We start from the raw sequence: 25,758 nt of genomic DNA, 5'->3' as shown, positions 1-25,758 counted from the left end.
ACCCTATAAAGCAATACATAAGGATTCAATTACCAAGTAGTACAAGGTTATATTGTTGAATAACGATATCACCATAGTGCTTGTATTAGTATTAGTTATTTTTCATGTTATATATAACTCTTTAATTATTGTTAATGTCACGAATGTCATTATGTCAATATAGAAACGACACAAATCTACCAAACATTATCATATTTCTAAATACACAAATTGTGAAAGGGCCAATACTGATCTGATTATTTCTATTTTCTTTACTAAAAAACCTATTTTCATTTTATATTTAAGAAGTGTTACCATGTGGGAATTGATATCAATTTTCGGGTCTTCCGAGAGAGGTGGGGGGGGGGGGGGGGGGGGGGGAATGAAAGACCCCACATCACGAATAGAAGCCACAGGAGGAACTCACAGCTAATACTGATCAGACAGTCAGGATGACCACCACAGCGCTGAAGACCTCTTACCTACTGAGGCTACCCAGATCAACATTGAAACAGAGCGAGGATCACCAAACCCGGCACATACCAATCCTGACCCAGCAGATGATCAAAGGAAATCAGCGATACAGTGACCATTAACAGATGACGAAAGATGGGAGTCGTTTGTGATTCTGAACAACACACTAGTTGGAGATGTACATAGGAAAATAGCATCAATATCATTAATTCATTGAGGGAGAGAGAATAAGGCAAGCAAGACGACAAAGGGGAAAAAAAGAGGGCAATGTTTACAGCAAATCCATATAGATTTACCAAATCAACACTTGACGGGACTCGGTCAGGAACACCACGTAGTGGAAAAGAGGAGGTTAGGTTGAGAAACACCTGGAGGAAACACATGGTGATGAACAACAGTGGGGACCACATGTGAATTTAAGGGCACCAGAACCAGAGATACCAATGGATCGGAAGGAACCGACATTGAAAGAAGTGCAGGACATAGTCAAGAAAGCTAGATTGCTCTCGCCCCTGTCCGTCGGTCCGTTCGTTCTTTTCCGTACATTTCTTGTAGGCGCGATAGAAGTTTGTTTCCGATCTTGATGAAACTTGGTATACATGTATATATTGATGAGATCTCAGTCAAGTTCGAAATTGGTAATAATTGGATGAACAGTTTCAGAGTTGCTGTCCTTGTGCCCATTGTTTGAATTTGATGATAATTTGATGAACTGTTTCAGGTTTTTGCCTTGACTTATAGATGATTTTAAGATTACATGTACTTGAAAATTCATTATTAAGCCACCAAGTATTTTGTTATCATTTCTGACAGCTGGTAGTGGGCGTATGTTACCTTGCCTGGCAAGATATACTTTCAGGGTGCATTGAACAAACCAGCATCATTACACAGCTAATTCAAGAAGCTAAGGCCAACAAAAAAGAACCTCACCATAGTATGGTTAGATTTAGCTAATGCATATGGGACCATCCCACATAGGCTTATAGATGAACCACTAATCCATTACCACATTCCAGAACACTTCAGAGGGCTACTTCAGTGGGATAAACATCCGATTTACTACTAATTTACCACCATTAGCTTCACAACATCTGAACAAAAACTCCAGAGGGGCATCATAACAGATAACAGGATGTACCATCTCAGTTATCCTCTTTGTAATGGACATTATAAAAGCATGAGAAAGAGAAACTAGGGGACCAAAAACATCCAGCAACATCCGACAACCACTAACAATCACCACAGAAATCCACATACAAGCTAGATGGATTTAAAGACTCTAGAAGAAACTGCGTCGTGGACAAGAATGACTTTTAAACCCAAGAGGTTTAGAGCACTTGTCCTTGGGAAAGGTAAAGTGACACAACAGGTATGTGAGGGGATGCGGAATATCGACAAAATAGGCCTCCCAGAGAAGTTCAAAGCTTGGATATACCAACATAGGCTCTTACCTAGTTTAGCCTGGCCCCTGATGCTAAATGAGATTTCTGGCACAACAGTTGAAAAGATGGAGCGTATCGTCAAAATGCACCTCTGTGAATGCTTTGGAGTTCCTCCAAGCTTCACTTCAATAGGCCTTTACAGCAGATCAGCCAAGCTTCAATTTCCGCGGACATCTATAGTTGAAGAATTCAAGACTGGGACTAATTATGACTTTATAAGATTCCAAAGATGACAAGGTGCGCTTAGCTGGAGTACAAGTGCGGACAGGAAGGAACTGGCAATCATCCAGTGCAGTAAATGAGACTGAGGGCAGATTACGACAAAAAGTTATTGTTGGAACAGTAGCAGTAGGACGACAAGGCTTGGGAATTTCTACAACCAGTTACTGGAAGAATGCTGATGAGCTGAGAAGCGGAATATGGTCCAAGGAGAAATCAGATCCAAGGAAAAGGAAACGCGAGAGTCCAAAGAAGTTGAAATGGGAATCTAGGGAGCATGGACAAGATGGGAAAAGGACAAAACATCAATAACTTGGTCGGAAATATGGAGATACCCACAGTTCCAATTCCAGTTTTTGCTAAGATCTGTGTATGATGTGCTACAAACACCAGTTAACCTCCACCGATGGAACTTGGTAGATGCACCAGATTGCCCCCTGTGTGGTTAGAGAGAAACATTAAGCCACATACTCTTTTCATGTCGTGTGGCTCTATCACAGGGAAGGTACACATGGCGCCACAACCAAGTATTAAGGGAGCTGGCGGACATCATAGAAAAGGAGAGAATAAACAGGAAGAAACATCTAAAGAATAAGCCCACAAAGATCCTTTTTGTACTAGAGGGTGAGATAGCATCTAGAGTAGATAGAAGGAATATTACATCAAGCTGGAGACTGGCAGTTAGCCGTAGATCTTGATTTGACATTCCAACAGATAGTCCCAACCAATCTCAAACCAGATATGGCTCTTCGGTCATCAGGAACAAGAAAGATCGTCATCATTGAATTGACAATCCTATTGGAGGAAAGATGTAGTGAAGCCCACGAGCGGAAAAAAGCCAAAGTTATCCAGTGGAAGTTGGGTGCAGAGGCTTCCCTGTACATTCACTTTGGAGAATGCTTTCTGCATTAGGAGTAACAGGGAGAAGCAGACGGACAGCAGTCCAGAGAAAATCCTAAGCTGCAGGGTGTCGATGAAGTGATACAACAGTAGCTGGAAACCCACCACCGATGCGCAGTAACTGATCATTAATGTGGACCCACAATCCTGAGAGTGCATCGAGCTAGGGGCCTAAACATACAATGAGGGATTGCCCCGGCTAAGGACTTTGGTGGTGCAGCAGCAGAAACATCATTGTTGTATGTAATAACTGAGTGGATATTAGCGATATCATTTAGTCATCGGCTATAACTTTTAAAAATCATTTCTTTTTAATTTTGTCACCATCGCCAGAACAAAGCTGGGTGTGTATCTTTAATATAAGGTGTGTAGATTATAGTGACGTCATAATAGTACAACTTTAACATAATTTTAAAGGTTTTTCATTCATCAGTCGCTAAATTGGTCTGAACCTGCCTTTGATTTGAATGTTTTCAGTGAGTCCCATCTTATCCAATATTAACATGGATATTCTGAGACATTATATTTTAAGGTTTCAGAAAAATATAGTTTCGGTTTGTGGTGAGCCCTTCCAGCCAATGGACTATGTTATTTTTCTTTTATAGAGAACGTTAAACCCATGTAGCTTAGTGAATATTGATTCTAGCATCTTTCCCCCTTATAGGACATATTGGGTTACAAAGATAAGGGGAAGCTAAAACAGGAAAGGAACAGGAGAACTTTATTGTTAATATTATTTACATATTTTTACAATAGTTACTTATACAATTATTTATTGTATCAATAATAATAAGAACACTTATAAATTTATCTTCATTATTTTTATGTAAATAAAGAATACACAAGAAATAATAATTTTTACTAATGAATGAAACAATATATCAGATCACATGGATTTATATCCAATAAGGCTCTTTTGTCCTTTTTTTGGCAACCGGACATTTTTCAATGACCAGTAAAATCTTATATCAATTTCCTTCAGTAAAAAGTGTGCGAATTACAGGGTTTCCAGATAAATATTATCTTTTCAGTCAACAAGAAGATTGAAGAATAGACATAGCTTATAGATTGAAGAATAGACATACCTTATAGATTGAAGAATGGACATAGCTTATAGATTGAAGAATAGACATAGCTTATAGATTGAAGAATAGACATAGCTTATAGATTGAAGAATAGACATAGCTTATAGATTGAAGAATGGACATACCTTATAGATTGAAGAATGGACATACCTTATAGATTGAAGAACAGACATACCTTATAGATTGAAGAATAGAAATACCTTATAGATTGAAGAATGGACATAGCTTATAGATTGAAGAATGGACATAGCTTATAGATTGAAGAATAGACATAGCTTATAGATTGAAGAATAGACATAGCTTATAGATTGAAGAATGGACATACCTTATAGATTGAAGATTGGACATTACTTTTCTATTATTTTAAAAACTGAAAAATGCAGTTTGTACATTCAATGAATGTTATGTTTAAGATTGAAGATTGTACATTATTCTAATGTCTAAATTCATGTTATTTTAAAGGCTGAAGAACATCAAAGCTACCAGTACCACAAGAAACTAGTTGACCAGCAATAATACGTGATGAAGGTGTTTTTAATCTGTCTACATTACTGTGTATACTAGAATCTACCATAAACGCCATGGTTGTTTCATACGTCATTTTTAACAATGGTGAGGAATTGTTTTTGATGCCTATTCTATTGAATGGTCTTATATTGCCTTCAAATGTCATAAAGTCTGAGAGTAATGAGAGATGTCTGTGATCCACGTAAATACCATAAGCACCAAATACATTCTTTAATTCCTGAAAGTAGATAGATGTATGGGTCATTTTCCAAAATTACTGTTTCGGATGGATCTCACTAATTTGAAGCCATGAAAATATATATGTGAACGCAAAACAATCTTTCAGATAATTTATGTAGAAAGAAAGTGTATCGGATGGTTCTGTCATGGTCTACTTAAAGACCTGGATGAGGTGGAAATACATAACTGTTCCTCAGACGAAATGTTTGAGTCAATATATAATACCTGTTGTATAATTCTAGCTGAAGCCTCTATACCATATGTCTGTGAGAAGAGTTTAAAATTATTACTGTATAATTTATTGAGATCTAATATATCAGCATACTTATACACCTCCTGTTAAACAGAGAAAAATTCATTTTAGTTCAATTAAAAACTGTAAAATAGCATGGCACAGTGCTTGAACTAGTGTCATGCATGCTACAATTACATTCTGTTTAAACAAAACAACTCAATCAGTTGAGCAGTTTAATCTGAAATAGAGGTCATAAGTTTTTTATCTAGGTAATCAGGGGAAAGTCTTATCTTGTAAATATTTTACTCAACATAGCTGTAGATGTCAACGTAGTTGTAGATGTCAACGTAGCTGTAGATGTCAACATAGCTGTAGTTGTCAACGTAGCTGTAGGTGTCAACATAGCTGTAGATGTCAACATAACTGTAGATGTCAACATAGCTGTAGGTGTCAACGTAGCTGTAGGTGTCAACGTAGCTGTAGATGTCAATGTAGCTGTAGATGTCAACGTAGCTGTAGATGTCAATGTAGCTGTAGATGTCAACGTAGTTGTAGATGTCAACGTAGCTGTAGATGTCAACATAGCTGTAGTTGTCAACGTAGCTGTAGGTGTCAACATAGCTGTAGATGTCAACATAGCTGTAGTTGTCAACGTAGCTGTAGGTGTCAACATAGCTGTAGATGTCAATGTAGCTGTAGATGTCAACGTAGCTGTAGATGTCAACATAGCTGTAGATGTCAACGTAGTTGTAGATGTCAACGTAGCTGTAGATGTCAACATAGCTGTAGTTGTCAACGTAGCTGTAGATGTCAACATAACTGTAGATGTCAACATAGCTGTAGATGTCAACGTAGCTGTAGGTGTCAACATAGCTGTAGATGTCAACGTAGCTGTAGATGTCAACGTAGCTGTAGATGTCAACGTAGCTGTAGATGTCAACATAGCTGTAGATGTCAACATAGCTGTAGATGTCAACGTAGCTGTAGATGTCAACATAGCTGTAGATGTTAACATAGCTGTAGATGTTAACATAGCTGTAGATGTGTATAGTAATAAAGCAAGAATATGAGAAATGTTTGGTTAAAAACTAGCTAGTGGAAAGTATCTTCAGTATCTAAGGAAATGTGAAAGTTTCCCTCTCAACATGTTATTAAAGAATTAAGAATATCTTGCCTTACCTGAAAATTAATACCCTCAGTTTTTAAATGTAAGATTGTTTCTCCTTGTTCTTTCTCTTCACTAAGATAAGTCTGATTGATACCACGTACAGAGTGTAGAACAGACTTCTTTACATGATCTTGTACTACTGATGCTATATCTAATCTTAAATCACTTAAACTAAACTGTTCAAAAAAATAAAAAGGATCAATATCATGTTTATGTTCAAAGTATAACCAACCATGAAAATTGTTTGAAAAACCAGTAGGAAGCTGCAACTACATGTTCATATAGAATAAAGCTTTGTTCATTGGCTATCAAAGAGCTCTCTTAACTTCTAAATTAACCACAAGATTTTGAAGTGATCTTTCCATTAATAATGGTGTGACAACCATAACCATAATAAGATGATAAAAGTCAAAGGTTGAAAATTAAACAGCTTATGATGCATTGAATTAGATATCTCACTTGACTCTTAAAATTTATCTCACAACTATGTTGTTGGTTATTAAAAAATATTAGCTACAAACCTGTAGAACAAATTCACACCACAACTGTTTTTTAGTATCATATTTATAATCTACTATAGCTGGGTTTGATGCTAACACATGCTGAAACATTAGTTTAAAAAAGCCTTAAGATTTTTTATTGAAAATGGGTTTACCTTTTTCACTACCTCTAAACATACTACATTAACATTTGAACTCAGGAGATATTTGATGTACAATAAAAGTAAACAAGAACAATCTAACATGTGATAATTATAATGATTCACCATGGTACCAAGTTCTAATTAAAATTAAATAAAGTATCATATGATTGTAAATCTAGTCGCATATTTCAAGGAAATAAGGAAAAGTCTGGTACCTGAATTCTGGCATTGGCTGACTGTTTTTGTACATCAGATGTTTTCTTTCTGCTTGTATTTTCATTATCACTCTTATCATCATCAGAAATGATTTTGCCATCTTTCATATTGACATTATCATCATTATCTTCATCATCTAAAATCAGATCAAATAGAAACGTCCTGGAGTTTGTTAACAAGCACAAACAATTGATGGACTTTATATGAAAGCATGATTGCTCTAACATAACTTCAATTTACAGCCAAATTATTTTCTCTTTTATTTTTCATTTGTGATTTCGTAATATTCAAATTATCTTTCTTAAACAAAAATTCTCTTTCATAAATTAATCATAGTTTTCACATCTGATGATTTCATCTTACTATCTTCATCGCTTATACCAGCTTCTTCTTTTTCATTTTCTTCTCCCACATATTCTTGGGTATCTCTCTTCCTTTCTTTCTGTTTCATAGCAGTAGCATCACCATCATCATCATCATCAGATGACAGATCATCATCATCATTATCATTATCATCCTTACCACCATCACCTCCTCTCAACTCTTCTTGTACTCTAACATTACCAGTATCTACTAGTCTATAATTAACATCATTGTTATTCTGTCAACCTCAAAACTTAAATTATCAGTTTCATATGGATTGTAATCAGAAGTTTTGAGTTGGGAGTTACGTTCAGTACACAAGACCATTTTCATTATTCGCAAACATATGCAACTCAAAGAGAAGGCACCTCTAATGAAATATTCCGCTCAATTTACATATATTTCTCATTGTCATAATTTTGCAGCTAAACCTTTAATTTCCAACCCAATTAAATGGTTCTCACTAAATTACTATAGGTTCTCACTAAATTACTATAGGTCTTCACTCAACTTATTTCAATCTCCAGACTTTCTCAAACTGAATCAACATTTTCTACTAATGTTATTTGTTACACTTTACTTTCTCTTTAGTACTTACTTTGATTTCCTTGATAATCCCATCTGTTTTCTAATAACATCTACTAGTTGATTAATATAAGTTTGTTCTATATAAAATAATATTGTATGTGGTTTAACTGACATCTTATCTCTATAACATTCTGGTGATAAAAACTCAAAATGTATCTTGTATTTTCTGTAACGATTACTGAAAAATAAAACAACCAAATGTACAACATCTTACATTTTAGTAGCAGTCATTTTCTTTTGTTATTAAGGACATGTAGTGAATAAGAACTTACAATGTGGTTAATCCCTCAATTGAAAGTTCTTCTTTTATTTGTATATCTTTCATCACCTAAAATAAGAGAAATTGGATGAGAAATGGTAGTAAAAACCATACACAAACATCAGTGTAAGTATCCAATACATTAAATGTATGCTGCAGTGCAACAATATCAATGACAAGCAAAATATTCCTTTAGATAATATAAATTTGTGTTATTGTGATTCCCATCGTGTCCAAACCACACCATTCGTCATACTTCCTTGGGGCCGTGGTAACCCAAGTGAGAAAAATTACGTATTCATAGCTAAATATTGTCCAATTCAAATTGGCCTAATGTATTGGTAGCAAATTTCAGCCAACAAATTACTCGTTATGATGACGAAAGCAGTGTGCCATTACATATTTTGATGAATATGTACGGTACAGAATTGATTAAGATTTTCGTTAAAGAACTGAAGCTGAGAGAATATTTATTTGGAAAGAATGTGTTCTTATCTTTTCAAACGGGCGGCAGCAAAGCGGTGTTGTGTTTTGTTTACATCACCTCATTTCTGTTCTACTGATTTGATTTAAATGCCACCTATCTAATTTCCACCATGTCAAAAATGGTATTCATGATACAATGTTGTGATTCTATGCTAAATTTGCAGATTATAAATTCTTTTCATGCATCAAAGATATGATATTTATCGAGTCTAATAATGTGTAACATATTCAACCATGAACATAAGGACTTTAATATTTAACATGGAACAATATTTTAACAAGTATACTGTTTACTAACCTCAGATAATCTAACTTTTGATAATTTCTTCTGTAAATCTTTAGCATTAGATCGTGCTGTATCTGTATTATGGACTGGTATGTCCATGGCCGGTGTTTTTATATTCTCACTAGCTGTCATTAAGATTTCACGTAACCTAGGTATACCCAATGTCATATTCATCTCACCACGACCAGCGAAATGAAAGGTATTCAAGGTCATCTGAGTGGATGGTTCACCAATTGACTGAAAATAAATGCTCATTCATAACTACAAAGTATACTTCCTTAACAGTTTGGTTTGGTATCCAGCTTGCGAGGCAAGGTAACATACGCCCACTGGCAGCTGTCAGAAATGATAAAACAGTCTTTAGTGACTAAAGTATGAATTTTCTCATATTGAAGAAATTGTATTAGTTTGAATTCAATTACATATATGTATATGCCAGTTATTTATGCTGAATAATTCCACAAAATTTTTTAAAATCAATATCAATAAACAAACCCAACAAACAATTAAATCACACAGCTCTAATCAAGGGCAAAAAACAACTTTTGACGCGTGTTTACAAAGTCAAGGGCAATAACCCAAAAAAGTTCATCAAAAATATCTCAAGTTAGAACTTGTCCGAGATCTTATCAATTCCAAAAATCACACCAAGTTTCATCAATATCGGTTGAAAACTGTAGCGTCTATTGTGCTCACAAACAAATTTTGACACGTTTTTCATAAGTCAAGGGCAATAACTCAAAAACCGTTCATCAAAAATGCGTCAAGTTAGAACTTGACCAAGATCTTATCAATTCCAATGATCACACCAAGTTTGATCCAATTTGGTTGAAAACTGTAGCTTCTATAGTGCTCACAAACACATTTTGATGCGTTTTTACAAAGCCAAGGCCAGTAACTCAAAAACCGTTACAGAAAATGCGTCAAATTAAAACTTGTCCGATGATCTTATCAATTTCAATGAGACACACCAAGTTTCATCAGAATCGGTTGAAAACTGTAGCGTCAATCCTGCTCACAGACTATTTTTAGCAAATTTCGACGCATTTTAACAAAGTCAAGGGCAATAACTCAAAAACCGTTCGTCAAAAATGCGTCAAGTTAGAACTTGTCTGATATCTTATCAATTCCAAAGATCACACCAAGTTTCATCAGAATCGGTTGAAAACTGTAACTTCTATTGTGCTCACAAACAAAATTTGACACGTTTTAACTAAGTCAAGGGCAATAGCTCAAAAACCATTCATCGAAAATGCTTCAAGTTAGAACTTGTCCGAGATCTTATCAATTCCAATGATCATACCAAGTTTCATCAGAATCGGTTGAAAACTGTAGCTTCAATCCTGCTCACGAACTATTTTTAACAAATTTCAACACGTTTTTACAAAGTCAAGGGCAGTAACTCAAAAACCGTTACAGACAATACGTCAAATTAAAACTTGTCCGAGATCTTATCAATTTCAATGAGACACACCAAGTTTCATCAGAATCGGTTGAAAACTGTAGCGTCAATCCTGCTCACAGACTATTTTTAGCAAATTTCGACGCATTTTAACAAAGTCAAGGGCAAGAACTCAAAAACCGTTCGTCAAAAATGCGTCAAGTTAGAACTTGTCTGATATCTTATCAATTCCAATGATCACACCAAGTTTCATCAGAATCGGTTGAAAACTGTAACTTCTATTGTGCTCACGAACAAAATTTGACACGTTTTAACTAAGTCAAGGGCAATAGCTCAAAAACCATTCATCGAAAATGCTTCAAGTTAGAACTTGTCTGAGATCTTATCAATTCCAATGATCATACCAAGTTTCATCAGAATTGGTTGAAAACTGTAGCTTCAATCCTGCTCACGAACTATTTTTAACAAATTTCGACGTGTTTTAACAAAGTCAAGGGCAATAACGCAAAAACCGTTCATCGAAAATGCGTCAAGTTAGAACTTGTCCGAGATCTTATGAATTCCAATGATCACACCAAGTTTTATCAGAATCGGATGAAAACTGTAGCTTCAATCCTGCTCACGAACAATTTTCAAGGCGTTCTAAGTCAAGGGCAATATCTCAAAAACCGTTCATCGAAAATATGTCAATTTCGAACTTGACCGAGATCTTATCAATCTAAAGCATCACACCAAGTTTTATCAAAATCAGATAAAAACTGTAGTCTCTATAGTGCTCACAAGAAATGTTGACAGACGGACGGACCGACGGACAGGGGCAACGACAATATACGACCACATATTCATGTGGGCCTATATAAACGTTTTAATTTTCTGGTATACTTGATGTAACCTATATTATGCTGAAGAGTGATTTATCTGTACTCTATTTTGATTTCAGTAATACTTTGTTGTGCAAGTATGTAGATATATTACAGAGAAGAGACAACACATAAGAAGACTGAACACCATTACCCAACTGAAGCATCAACCAGTAAAACTGATGCTATCAGATTGAATTCACCCTGAATATGAACATACCTGTGCACATAATAAGCCTACAGCTTCACCAGGTTGTACTAAAGCTTGTTGTAATTTATCACTGATTAAACATTCAAAATCATTCTTATTAAACTTTTCTAGTAAACCGAGATCATTCAACATCTGAAAATATAAACAGTTCAAAAATTAAAATTAGAATTATTTCCATTTAGTACAACAACTAGTACTATACAGAATGCATACTTTAATCAGATATACAGAATACATACTTTACATCAGATAAACAGAATACATACTTTACATCAGATATACAGAATAAATACTTTACATCAGATATACATAATACATACTTTACATCAGATAAACAGAATACATACTTTACACCAGATATACAGAATACATACTTTACATCAGATATACAGCATACATACTTTACATCAGATAAACAGAATACATACTTTACATCAGATATACAGAATACATACTTTACATCAGATATACAGAATACATACTTTACATCAGATATACAGAATACATACTTTACATCAGATATACAGAATACATAATTTACATCAGATATACAAAATACATACTTTACATCAGATATACAGAATACATACTTTACATCAGATATACAGAATACATACTTTACATCAGATATACAGAATACATACTTTACATCAGATAAACTACATACTTTACATCAGATATACAGAATACATACTTTACATCAGATATACAGAATACATACTTTACATCAGATATACAGAATTCAGCAGAAATGCCTATATAAAATATATACTCACTGTATTAAAGTTTTCTTTATAATATTTATCTATAATATAATCTAATTTCTCTGATCTCACACCAGTATCTTCATGTGGCCATGTATGAGTGAATACAGGGTCTGGACAGGCTACAGTATTCTTCTCATACCTGGAAGTGGAATTATAAAAAGTCAGCCCTAAGTTTTACAAGTTCTTAATCCTATGTGACTTAAAAACTACATATTGAGATCTTTTTGCAACCAAATTCAGTGTTTGGATTTTATTTTTACAAATTGGTGTTCAATTTACTCCAACACCAAACAAGACGAAGACAAAACAAAATCAACAAAGATCACTTACTTATATTTCTCCTCTTCATTGAGTTCTCTCCATTTTTTGCAAAGCAAGATGGCTGACTTTGAGCGTCCATTTTGAGTTTTATTTCCACCACTGTCTATAGTTAATTCACTACAATTATCACAACAGAATTGTAGAAATCCTGATTTATATTGTTTACAAACTTCACTCTCACTATTAGATTTCTTCCATTTCTTAATCTGGAATCAAACAAAAACCCAAAACAATAAACCAATGTTGAATTTGACATCATTTCAACCTTGCAATGTTCATCCTCGACATTGGTTTAGAAAATGATACAACATACAAAACAATGTAATGATTGAACGTATTGGTAAGTGAAAATACTGAGAAATTATTTTCATACCCTTTTTTTAGTCTTTTTAACTTTTTTATGTTTTGATTTATCTGTAGGTATTGTGTTGGTACTGTCTGTGTGTTTATTTTGTACTAGGAAAGGGAATTGTTTTGGTTGTAAAAATGGTGTGTGTTGAACATCTAAACCATCATCACCATAATAGAACTGAAAAACAAAACACTCAAGAGTCTTCAATGCTGTTGTATTTTGTCACACCAGACATGATGCACATTGAAGCCCTCTAGACGTAAGGAATCAAAACAAGAGCTGACTAATGTGGCCACCTTGGAAAAATTTCCCTCATTACAAACCTGGTATTTTCACCAAATTGGATCATAAAAGTGGAATGTAGAGCTTCATGTCATGTCATTCAATTTTATTTTATTTATGCATTCTTTTTTCACTTCTCCCTGTCTATAAATATTATATATACCTGTACTATACTACCATCACTATCTCTAACACTAAGATCATAGTTAACTATCACACCTTCTAGATGTTTAATAAGACATCTCTGTAGATAACCACTACGACTAGTTTTAACAGCTGTATCAACTAAACCCTGTATGAAATTAATAATGATGATTATCAGCCTGTTGACATGTTAAACGTAAATATCAACTCTACAGTGGTATGATAAAAAATTTCTAAATAAATAAGAAGATCAAAAGATCATAAGCTATCTTTCTTTCAACAGGCTGTGTCCAAAAGTACTAATAGTTATATTACAGATCTCTTCTTATGAGATTCAGGCTATGACTTTTGTTTAATTTTAGTTTTCATGATATGATCAAAATATTGACACTAATTTTCTTCATAAAAAACTGACTTATTTCATATTTCAAGACTATTCTCAAATCCGACATCCTTTTTATGTCAAATTTGAATATCTTTACCTCTCTACCAGCCATACAGTGAAAAAAGTATTCCTGTGGTCTGATACCAGTTAAAAATCTTCCTGAGACAAAACCACCAGCTTTAGGGGAAGTATCATAGGGTAAGAATGATGGTAAGGTACTGCCATTTATCATCTGTGGTGGTCGTCTACCTTCTAATTCAATTTGTCCTAATAAACATGATATCTGCATACAATTCACCTGAAACATTAAAATAAATATTCATGTCTTACTGAATAAGGTATACATAATCAAAGATCAGATTTCTTATAGAAATAAAAAAATAAATTTCTGTCCATTGCAGAATAAGGCAATTGTTGCCCGATGAAGCACTCACTAACCAGAGTATTACAGACTTTCTCTCAGTGTTGATTGAGAGAGCATTATTGGATCTTCAGGTCTATAGATGTAAGCTGAAGAAATAGAACTGACTTAATGAGAGTACAATTCATTAACAATAACGTTGAGAATATAAAAAAAAAAAATGAAAGAAGGCTAGAAACATTTTACTTAAAATATCAAATAGCTAGGAAGAGAATTCAACAAATTTGTTTTTACCGTACCATAGAACCTTTGGCACCAGATAAAACCATTAATTGTAAATTATTGTCTGGAAATTTCTTTTCTAATCCACCTGGCATACATACACTAGAAATAAAATAATACTATTCCATAAGTTGATGTAAGTATTGGAAAGGAGGTTGAATTAGATTTTATGCTGTACATTGTCATTTACTTGTCATTTAAGATCTGAAAATGAGATGCATATAATCTTGAAAAATCTTTGATGAACAACAGTGAGTATTCAAAACTAAGACTATGAAGAGTCACAAAGAACATGATTTTCCAGACCATCTAAATTTCCAACATGTCACAAGATATGAAACTAACACATTCTAATAACATCATGGTTACATTTAGAGGATGTTCCAAATATCATGTATTTTCTCCCTATTATTTGAAATGTTGGGTATTATGCATCCATAACCTTTCCAGGTAAAATGGCCAATATCAATTCATTCCACAACTTACCCTGATATTTTGTTCTGAACATCATCAGTTTTATTTTTCATACCAGCATCAATTTCTCTAAGTCCTCTATCATCTATAGTATTATATAGTGCTGATTTCCACCCACTAACCATCTCCTGTTCACAAGCGGACTTCTCTAGACCTAGAGCTTTCTTTATAGCTTCTTTACCAACTTTAGGATATTTACGTATTATTTTACTCCTCTTTTTATTAGCCTGTAAACAAATATATGTACATTTTTATCTTTTCATATATAGGTCAGTTCTCAAAGAAGATAGCATAACAGATAAGTTCAGTTTTTACTGGCACAAAAATTAAGTTCATACATAATATGCCTTTTTACACCTCAGCTTTTTAGCTAGCATATCTTGAAGTTTCCCCAAAACTCAATTATGACACAATTATTGAGTTTGTCGATAATCCTCTCAACAGAAAAATGAACTTCAGTCAGAACATGAGTTTGAAATGTTTTTTAATAAAGATCAGCAAGTGAAATAATAGAGACTTTCCTTATTTCAGACAGACATTAGTAATGTAAAAGGGAATGGATCATCCAGGGGAAAATCAATGCCAAGAGGAAAGGACCAAATGGTAGACAGGATCCTAGCTAAGATCAATAATGCCATGCTTGTAAAATATTTGAATCTTGTATTGTTTGTTTTTAGAAACTTTTTATAAAACTTACTTTATTTGTAACTAGAATATCTGCCACACCTAGTGTAAAACCACGTAATTTGAGATAAGCATTGAATAGTCTACCTAAACATGATAGTAACAAACCTGCCACATTACCACCATACATCTAAAATAAATAAGGGCCATTAATACCTTTCAATTGAGGATTTTACATGCTCTGCTTATTGAAGGTTTTGAGTCTTATTCAAATAATAATATAAATGGTTGTAAATAGGTTTTCTAGTCTTTTATGTGTATCAAGGCCATTTAAAATTTTTTTTACAGAGTTCCATAAAATAATCAAAATAAAGATCACAATAAATATCTTAAGTTATACAAGAACACATAATGTCAATCTGCAACTGCATTTGTCAACTAGCCATTGCTTAAGGTGTTTATAAGAGATCTTTGTGAATCTTACCTCAAAACAACAATGAACCAAACCAAAAGGTGTATTACCATAGTGTCCTTTATCTAGAACACCTTGTAATAGTTCACCATGTCGAATAGTGACTGTAGATTCACCAAGATCTATTAACTTATCATCTATATCTCTCTTGATATTATCCCAATTCTGAAAAAAAGAAGAAAAAAAAGACATAGACTTGTAAAAAATCAATGTCTGCTTTTCAAAACCGAGGAAAGTGATAAGAGATGTTCACACTATATTGGGACAGGGCAGAGTGAGTGGTAGATTAATAAACACATTGCCATCTTTCAAAAAGTACAAAATTTTCCAATACCTTTTCTCCAATTTTAGATGTTCCATTGATACTTAATGGTGGTTTATCATCTGGTATTACATTTAATAATACAGTAGATAATACCTACAAATATATAAATATTATTATAACATAATATTACTATTCAAAATAGTTTTACTCTAAAAATAATATAATAAATCAAAATATAACAACTCATAATATGTTTGAAATATTTACCTGTTTACCAGACCACAGTTGATATGGTTTAATTATTGATGGTGGTAATGTTTTAACTCGACTATATTTATTGGATAAAGCTGAATATACCAAGTTGAAGTAATCACCCCTTTAAAATAACAAAATCAAACTTAATATAACAATCATGTCAACATACTGTATTCATATTATTGTAGATTTGTATCTTGTAATTGAAGATTAATTAAGAATTGAAAACCTACTTATTAAAGAAGCGGCCTCTAATTGTAAGAGCTACTCCTGATACCATATGATCTTGAATTAACCCAGCCAATGGAGCTCCATCTTTAGGTGCTAAATATTGAAAATCTGTACTGGCTGAAATTAACAAGACAAATCTATTAATGAAGGTAAAATCTTTCAACTCCAAATCAGTTACACATCAGATCTGAGTAGACAACTCATAGATTTAGATATATATTAAGGCAATATTGACCTGATTTAGGAATCCTAAAGTAGGGTTAAAACTACTATTTGCAACCTCCCATTTTACAGAACAATGTCTCTTTCAATAATTTAGAATTATAAGAGAATTTACCCAATGAATAAGCTTCAGATCTGCCCATTTCATTCTGTGGAAAATGTGCATTCATTTCATCTCCATCAAAATCAGCATTGTAGGCTTTACAATTAGCATAATGCATTCTTAATGTCTTCTGTCCTGGTAATACACGTGCCTAGAATATAACATACATTCAAATTTATTTCAAATGTATCTCTACAATATCTATTATTTTCCATTTTTTCCAATGCAAGAATTGAGCTGTTAACAGGACAAGTACTTGTCTGCTACAAGATAAAAGTGGTACACCTTCTTTCATTTTATTTGCATAAAACAAATAATATTCTTGAAAAGGACTATCCAATCAAAACAATTTTACCAAGGTTTTCTATACTAACATTTTTTTCAGACTTGCATCCAATAAAATCAGTTCAAAGGAATATTAATAATTACCCGATGAGCTTGTATACTGGGTTTATGTAATGTAGGTTGTCTATTTAATAACATTACATCACCATTCTTTAAATGACGATAAACCTAACAGATAGAAAAAATATATATGTATAAACTGCAACAATTACCTTAACAATCATGCTTTTAAAACATACAGGTTTTATACTAGCTTTTCCTACAATTTGACATATTGAAAAAATATATTGCAAAGAATGAAGTAGTTTACGTTTATCATCTAAACATATAACTCTGATTGATCTGAGCCAAATATCCATCAACAAAATTTCTATAAATTATTTCAATTTGGACATCAACTGTCTGACATCAAACTTCATTTAGACAGAAAACTGTACATAGAGAAAATATGTGAAGTATACTGTACCTTTTTACAGCCTAATAAAGATGTAGTTGTTGAGCTTGGTGTTAATAGTTGTTTAGCTAAAGCCTCTCTCTGTAGTTTATCTTTAGGACTTAACTTGGTTAGAAATCCATCTTCATTCTCCACAAATAATGCTCTATAAAAATATATATTCTTATTTTGGGTCAAATAAACCCACTACCATGAATTGATGTGATGGAACAGTAAAATCCTATTAGTCAATTGAAATGCAATACAATTATGTACTATGCAATAGAAATGATTCTGTTAGGAACAAAGCATTAGGCTATTTTCAATCTTCATCCGATTGTTCAAAGGTTGTAGCTCACAGGGCCTCAATTAAATGTCTTATCCAAACAACAAGACATTTTTGCAAGTCAGATCCTACAAATTGCATTACTTATCCTATAAGTGGAGTAAACACTGAAACTACAGCTTAGCAACACATTTCTTTCTCTTCTAATGCTATCTGAAGGTCTTTACAAGTCTATCACTTACCCTGGATGTACTAAAGGTCCATTTATAACAGCTTGTCTTAATTCTTGAACATTCCACATAGTAACTGGCTGAGGATATGATAACTTAGTAGCAAATACCAATGGTACACCAACCTCATTGGTATTTAAACAAGGATCAGGGGAGATTACTGAACGACAGGCATAATTGACACGTTTACCCATCATGTGCATTCTAAATAAACCAGATTTCTTCTCTAGTAGCTGAAATGAACAATGCAATATTTATACAGCCAAGATATGTAAACAGAAAACAATACACATACATAAGTCACAGTGGAACATATCATCATATCAAATAGAGAGGGAGGGCGAATTTGTCCAAGAAATATCTACTAATCACCATAATTTGAACATATCAGGGGCAGTAACTCCTGTTCTTTTACCTGTTTGATACCTGGCATTTTACTATCTGATCTTGTATATTTATCTGTATCACTATCTATCATACTATTAACATGCATCTGTAATGTCTGCCAACAAAAATGGAGTTTCTCAGATATTGTGTTGCCTTTTATACCATTTAATGCTTTCTGAAAAACATGTAAATATTTTACTTCTTTACATTATTTCAACTCTTCAGTTAATATTTAAGTGTCCTATCAGTTCATTAAGTAATAGAATTGTAAGAATGAAAAAATTTGTAAGAACTAAATATATTCGTTCTTGGTCCACTATTAATTGATGATTTGTATTCTACTTAAAAACAAATACATTAACAGATTTCTTGGAAGAAACTGAACTGTAAATTTGAAAATGATTACAAACCTGAGCAAATTCTTCAATATCTACGGTAGCATTGTCTATTTTCTGTGTTTTATCATTAGATTGAAGTATATATTTTAATATCACATTATCCATTATAATACGATTTAAACTGACAGATTGATGATGTTCACTAAAACCACCAGCTCGAAATGCTAACTAAAATAGATATACAAAAACAATTTTGTCCAAAAAGCTTCAAAAGATGTCTTGATAAATGCTAACAAATCAAAAACACTGTTTAAAGTTCTTAGATAATACAATGTAAGGACAATTTTCACTGAACAGAGCATTTGATTGGTTGAATATTAGAAGATTTGCACAGATACAATTTGTCAGATCATGGATGGCGAGTGGAGTGACAGCAGAAAACATGTAATGCAACATGAATCATTTTCCAATACACATAATATAGGTAACATTGTTGTGGCTTATTGTTTTACTAAAACTATTCTAAATTGATTCTATCCCGGAAAAAGTAATTCATAAAGTTTAAAAATATGAAAGTCAAATTGGTGTGGTACTTACTGGTCTAAATCTACAGGGTGGTACAGGTACAACATCTAAAAAGAAAACATCAGTTGGATAAGACTGGGTACCACAGAAATCTAAAGATTTAAAGATATTCCTTAACACTAGTTCATCAGTCTTCCACACAACACGTAAATGTTCCTTCACTGATGAAGCAGTCAACAGTGTCTGTTCACTACCGCTTTCAAAAAATTTAGAAATATTTTCAGTTTGGCTTTTCTCAGAGTCTTTTGTCTCTTCTATAGTTTTAGGATCTTCCATATCTAAAAGATCCATTCCTTCTGTACTACTGTCATCTTCCATTGGTTTTAATTTTCTACAAAAGTATTCATGTATAAGATTAGAATTGTGTTAAACAATGACTTGTCTCATGTATGCAACAAAAAAAAAAAGAAAATCCATGAAAAAAATAAATTATACCTCCAAAATAAACTTAGACAAATTGATTACACCTATTTACAGATATTTCATGATAAAATTAATGTTTTTGCCATTAAAATGCATGTTGTCCACTTTGGAATACAATCAAAGCAGATTTTTTTCCCCATTTCTGTGTTTGAAAGAATACTCACTTTTTAATCTTAGTCTTTTCATTTTCTTTCTCTTGTGCAATTTTTTTGGTGTATTTAGATGTAAGAACTATTTTACTATTATTTTCTTGTCGTATATTTTGTTTTTTCTTCTTACAATGTGGACAAGCTTTCATATAAACCATATTTTTAATAAAATCATTCACTAACAATCTATAACATGATTCTATATGGCTTAATCCTGGCTGTTTTTCTTTGACATCATCTGAAATTGAAATTAATTTAAATTTATTCCCTCTGTAATGCCTCATTAATACATGCATATAGGCCCTGGGGATATTGCATACTGTCAAAAAAGTTAGCAATGTACAAAGAAGGGCACTAGCTCAAAACCATGCCACTCATAAATTTTAACTATAACTTTCTGAAATAATATGTATGTTACTCACTTTGAAAGGTTTTCTTGGTAAAGGCAGAAATAAATTCCTGAATTTCAATTAGTACTGACATGTCATTTAAATCTCTATCTTTCACCATACAGAATACCATTTCAGATAATTGTAAAAAAGATGTCACATAGCCTCTATCTAACAACTCTACTTGATTAAAAAATAGACAGGCGTCAACTACATTTACTGTTAAACGATGACACTCAAAACAGGTTCCTTTCAACAACTGAAATAAATAACAGGAATTGCAGAATGCAGTTAGTTTGGGTTGAAAACTATATTGCATACATGGGCAAATGCGTTGAATAGTTTTGTTTTACAACATTTAACCTATAACTGGGTTATGATCATTGCAGAAATCCTTTTTTGGCTTTGATAAGTAGTATGTGACAGACAAGATAAACTAAACACATATAAGTTGGGCAAAGGTGGACAGAATATTGATTGTGATTTGGAGAGGTACATTACGGGATAAAACTTCAAATACACTGTGTATAGTTTAAAATGCTTAAATATAAATCTTACAGAATAAAGTTGTTTAAAGAATAGAGGATGATACACTGGTAATGCTAGTTGTATATGACCCAAATGTCCAGGACAATGGAAACTATTCTGACCACATGTAGAACATACTTCTGATTTATCATATGGTCCTGAAAACCATAATAACAATAACAAACACAATATAAATAAAATTAAATAGTTGATTCCATTGTGCATCTGTTGTCAAAATGATGTAATTTTCTTACAAAAGGGAAAGATAGCTTGCCAGGCAAGGTAATATACGCCTACTGATAGCTTTGTTTGAAATTGAATATTTGTTAGAAAATAGCAGACATAGACACCAGGAAATATTCAACTTATACCCAAATCCATCACAAACTGTGCCATCACAAGTTAAAAATCAAACACATTTGTAAGAATAACGGCAATAACTTGTATTTTATATTTCAAAAGGTTTAGTTTTGATTGTGATCAATTTCATCAAGTTGTCAAATTTGTTTTAGACTTCTGCTTTGTAGAATAAAAATTACATGTTTTACAAGATTTTTGATCAGATTTATCCTTGGGTGATTTCAATAAGTCTGTCATGAATTGCGTATTTGCAGATTATATTCAAGCAAATTAGGTTGAAATATTTTTTTTAAAGTTTTATGTATCGAGTTTATGACAGGTGGGAGTTGCTAATATTTACCACCTTTTTTCTCCTGTTGAATTTAATCTTTTTATATCCTTACATTTTTTTTCTCGAAGATTTGATTAGTTTGCATGAAATGCAATGGATTTGTAAGTATACTTGATTGCAGCTGTCTTGGCTAATAAGGACAAGAAAAGAATTGAATTTTACTATTATGACAGTTTATCCATTAGCAATAATTCTATAAGTAATTACTGCTCAATGTGCCACAGGAATATGAAAAAATGTGATAAATTAACAAAGTTTTAATTCAAATAATAAAATAAACTAAAATAAATACAAAGCACTGTGTAAAAACAACAGTTAGAAAAATAATAATATGTACACTAACACAAATCTATGAAATATACTTATGATCATGCGACTACTTAGGACTGGGCAAAAATAATCAATATATAATTTTGATTATCGAATTTTGTAAATGATAAAAAGTCAGTTAAATTTGTTTTTTTCAACATGATCTTCTACATGGTAATTGGACAAGTCACATCAGATTATATGTGATGATTATACATTTTAGAAATTCTATGAACCAGATATCAATAAATGACAAATTTATACAACCATATACATCAATAGACGGAAATCAGAAGATTTCTTCATTAAAATTTTTGATCAGTAGCCTGTTTTCAATAATCGATTTCAATTTGCTAATTGATTCTTGACCTCAGTTTATAGTCAAAGTTGAAGTTGAAATGTTCGAAATGTAATCATATAATCTTTTCAATTTGTTAAAAAAGCTACTTAATATCAACCTCTCAAGAATCAGACCAATATCAAGTTGTGCATCTCCAGACCATTATCAAGTTGTGTATCTCCAAAAACCTTTTTGTGAAAAAGAATTTAGTCACTAAACACTCAAGCTGAATTAAAATCACATGGATTATACTGTAGAGTGATTAATAATGATTAGAATTGAAGCGCAAAGAGAATCAAAATAATTGGAATGTATTGAAAATGGTAATATACAATAAGAATTACTAGTTATTTTCTAGCACTTGTTGACATAAAATCGAGAAATACTTTGAAATGAAGTTTTACAGCAAGTACACATTGTTTTATATTTTTTGTATCAGCACAATTGGTGAAAATGAAATGATTAAGCAAACCTTTTCTCTTGAATGACATTTATAAAATGAAATCAGATAAACTGCTGCATCTTGGGATGTCACATGACTAAGCTATGATCGGATATCTGTCTTGGATTTTCCACTTGGTCTATTTATAGTATCTTATGATGCTGTACATGTATGGTGGCTGGTTAGGGACATGTTAAATGATTAAATTAAATTTTCTTATTTGTTAACCAAAATAGTTTCTCAGGAAAATAATGACATCTATTGTAAATTGTGATTATGAACAAAAAAATTGTGACTTGTAGAGTCTGTCAAGAATTGTGCCTTATAGAGTGTTTACGAGCTAAAAATTGAACGCGTTTTCAAGAACAAGGGCAATAATTCATACTACATATTTTTCGATTTCCCTGATTTTCAATAGGGTCTATCCTTGGGTGATAACGAACACTCATACCAAGTTTCGTCAAAATCTGTCAAGAATTGTGCCTTCTAGAGTGTTTACGAGCTAAAAATTGAACGCGTTTGCAAGAACAAGGGCAATAATTCATACTAAATATTTTTCGATTTCGCTGATTTTCAATAGCGTTTATCCTTGGGTGATTACAAACACTCTTACCAAGTTTCGTCAAAATCTGTCAAGAACTGTGCCTTCTAGAGTGTTTACGAGCTAAAAATTAACAAGGGCAATAACTCATGCTAAATATTTTTTGATTTCGCTGATTTTCAATAGGGTTTATCCTTGGGTGATTGTGAACACACATACTAAGTTTCGTTAAAATCCGTCAAGAATTGTGCCCTGTAGAGTGTTTACGAGCAATTGTGGACGGACGGACGGAACGACGGACCGACGGACATGGGTGACGACAATATACGCCCACATGAAATGGCGTAATGACAACATGGACTGAAATTATTTACTTATTCTAATATTCCTATCAAAGAAGAAGCTGGCAATTCAGGGATATTAGTCTACTCAGGTTACTTACCAAGGCTAGGGTCATATAATCCATTGACATTAGGATGAGCTAAATTATTAAATGATATAGGGTATGATATCTCCTTCACACTCAGTGCTTTAATTTCTTCATTACTGTAAACCCGGAAACCAATTTCATTCAATTGAAATATTGGTATGTCTGTGTCAGAAAAACTATCCATTTTAAATTTCTTCTTACTCTTACTCCTGTCTTAGTACTTCTTAAATTTCTCCTAAAAAAAAAAAATGAAACACTGCACGAACAAGAGGAGAAAGTTTTTCACCCTGAATATACTCTAACCATTCTTACTATTTCCATCTGAAAATGACAGCAGTTACTGTTCTACAATACAACCTAGAATAGACAGTAGGCCTACAATATTACAGTTCTAACAATAGTAGGCCTACGCTACTACATGCAAAAGGGAAGGGCATTTCCTTCCTATCAACAAGAGGCCTTAACAGTCAGTATTTTAATCCTAACCTCTCCGTCTTTAGTCACAGAAACAAAATTGAAACATACAAACGTATTGGTACAGTACACCAGTAAGAGTTGTGAACATCTGGAATTCACTGCCTGAATATGTTGTTTCATATGATGCCTTAAACCAATCCAAATCGAACCTGAATAAAGCATGGAAGAACGATGCCATTAAATTCAATCCCTCTACAATGCTGTAAATTAACTATTATTAAACCTACTTTTATTAAATTTTCAACGTCATGCGCACTAAACTATAATTCCGAGGCGATCTAGAAGCTTTTAGCTTAATACAGATCGAAGATCAGTTAAATCAGGTAGAAGTAGCAAAATATGGACAGAGGCTTTGAAAATTTTATGCAAAACAGAGACACCGAAAGGACGTGCTAACAAAACATGTCAGTATAAAGACCTTCGCCATGCTTAAACTGGACCAAAATCTGCAAAGATTACATGTTCCAAATGGACTTCGTTTTACCTCAGTGACAGTCCTATTGCCAATGTCTTAAAATGTCATTTTTTATGTTTCTCCACGTGCATCTCTTGTTTGTTTACACACGTGGTTTGTACAATGTAAGGGGGGTAACTCCATTTTCATAAAAATTGCTCTTTGGTCCCAAACCTGCTTACTCTTCTAATTCATATCTTACCCAATAATTAGATAAAATAAATAAGAAAATTATTACCTCTTACTTATTACTTAGATCTTATCTTTATTAAGAATTAAGGGCTACCAATTTATCAAAACTCTGACAATAGACTAATCCAAGACTTTTCCTCAATTTTAATGGTTCTAATTCTAACTAAATAAGTCTAAGATTTAAGAAGGAAATTTTGTGAAAATGTAGCCAAATTTGATCTGGGTGTACTTACTTTTGACAACAGACCCAATTGAAATAGTTTGAACGACTAACAGTGATAGGCTACTGGCGAAAATGGTACCATTAGGGCCTAATATAAAAGACACTATTAAAAAGTTTGGTCGTCTTTTAAGGTGAGACATTTGCTACATTTGGTTTGATTAGGCTACGCTACGTTGTACATGCTTCGGCCTTGGGTTGGCTAACTTGACAAAAATAAATTTGGTGGTGAAAGTGGTGGTAAAAATAATTTGTAATTTAATTTACGCCAGCAGAGGCCGGGGAGAAAATTCAGATCTACACCAATTACAACTTTTTTGTGCTCAAAAATGTACCAAAAATGTATAGTATCGGATACTTATTATAAAAAAGATGGAACCAAAACCATTTTTAGTGTATGATTGCATACCCGTATAATTTTCAGAACAAAATCACTTCCAGATCTAGTCCTAAACATCTGCAGCCT

The 25,758-nt window shown here is 32.9% G+C and overlaps 1 protein-coding gene across 1 annotated transcript; it reads right to left on the bottom strand.

Moving 5' to 3' along the window:
- Nucleotides 1–4,550: 4,550 nt before the first annotated feature.
- On the bottom strand, nucleotides 4,551–24,133 carry LOTGIDRAFT_152026 (hypothetical protein; the record flags this gene model as incomplete). Its single annotated transcript, XM_009045509.1, has 33 exons — nucleotides 4,551–4,844; nucleotides 5,072–5,182; nucleotides 6,261–6,425; nucleotides 6,771–6,851; nucleotides 7,108–7,244; nucleotides 7,472–7,686; nucleotides 8,070–8,237; nucleotides 8,332–8,387; nucleotides 9,103–9,327; nucleotides 11,573–11,695; nucleotides 12,340–12,469; nucleotides 12,661–12,857; nucleotides 13,025–13,180; nucleotides 13,449–13,577; nucleotides 13,912–14,112; nucleotides 14,475–14,559; nucleotides 14,944–15,158; nucleotides 15,629–15,745; nucleotides 16,040–16,192; nucleotides 16,362–16,445; nucleotides 16,560–16,668; nucleotides 16,781–16,895; nucleotides 17,116–17,254; nucleotides 17,533–17,616; nucleotides 17,915–18,047; nucleotides 18,410–18,630; nucleotides 18,813–18,959; nucleotides 19,195–19,350; nucleotides 19,720–20,038; nucleotides 20,295–20,517; nucleotides 20,702–20,927; nucleotides 21,227–21,354; nucleotides 23,962–24,133. The coding sequence occupies 33 exons, from the start codon at nucleotides 24,131–24,133 to the stop codon at nucleotides 4,551–4,553; spliced, it is 5,214 nt and encodes a 1,737-aa protein (XP_009043757.1).
- Nucleotides 24,134–25,758: the final 1,625 nt, after the last annotated feature.

This window comes from Lottia gigantea, assembly GCF_000327385.1.
Source record: "Lottia gigantea unplaced genomic scaffold LOTGIsca_1, whole genome shotgun sequence".
Taxonomy (NCBI): domain Eukaryota; kingdom Metazoa; phylum Mollusca; class Gastropoda; family Lottiidae; genus Lottia; species Lottia gigantea.
Note: the sequence above shows the minus strand (reverse complement) of the source record. Positions and strands in the feature narration are given on the sequence as shown.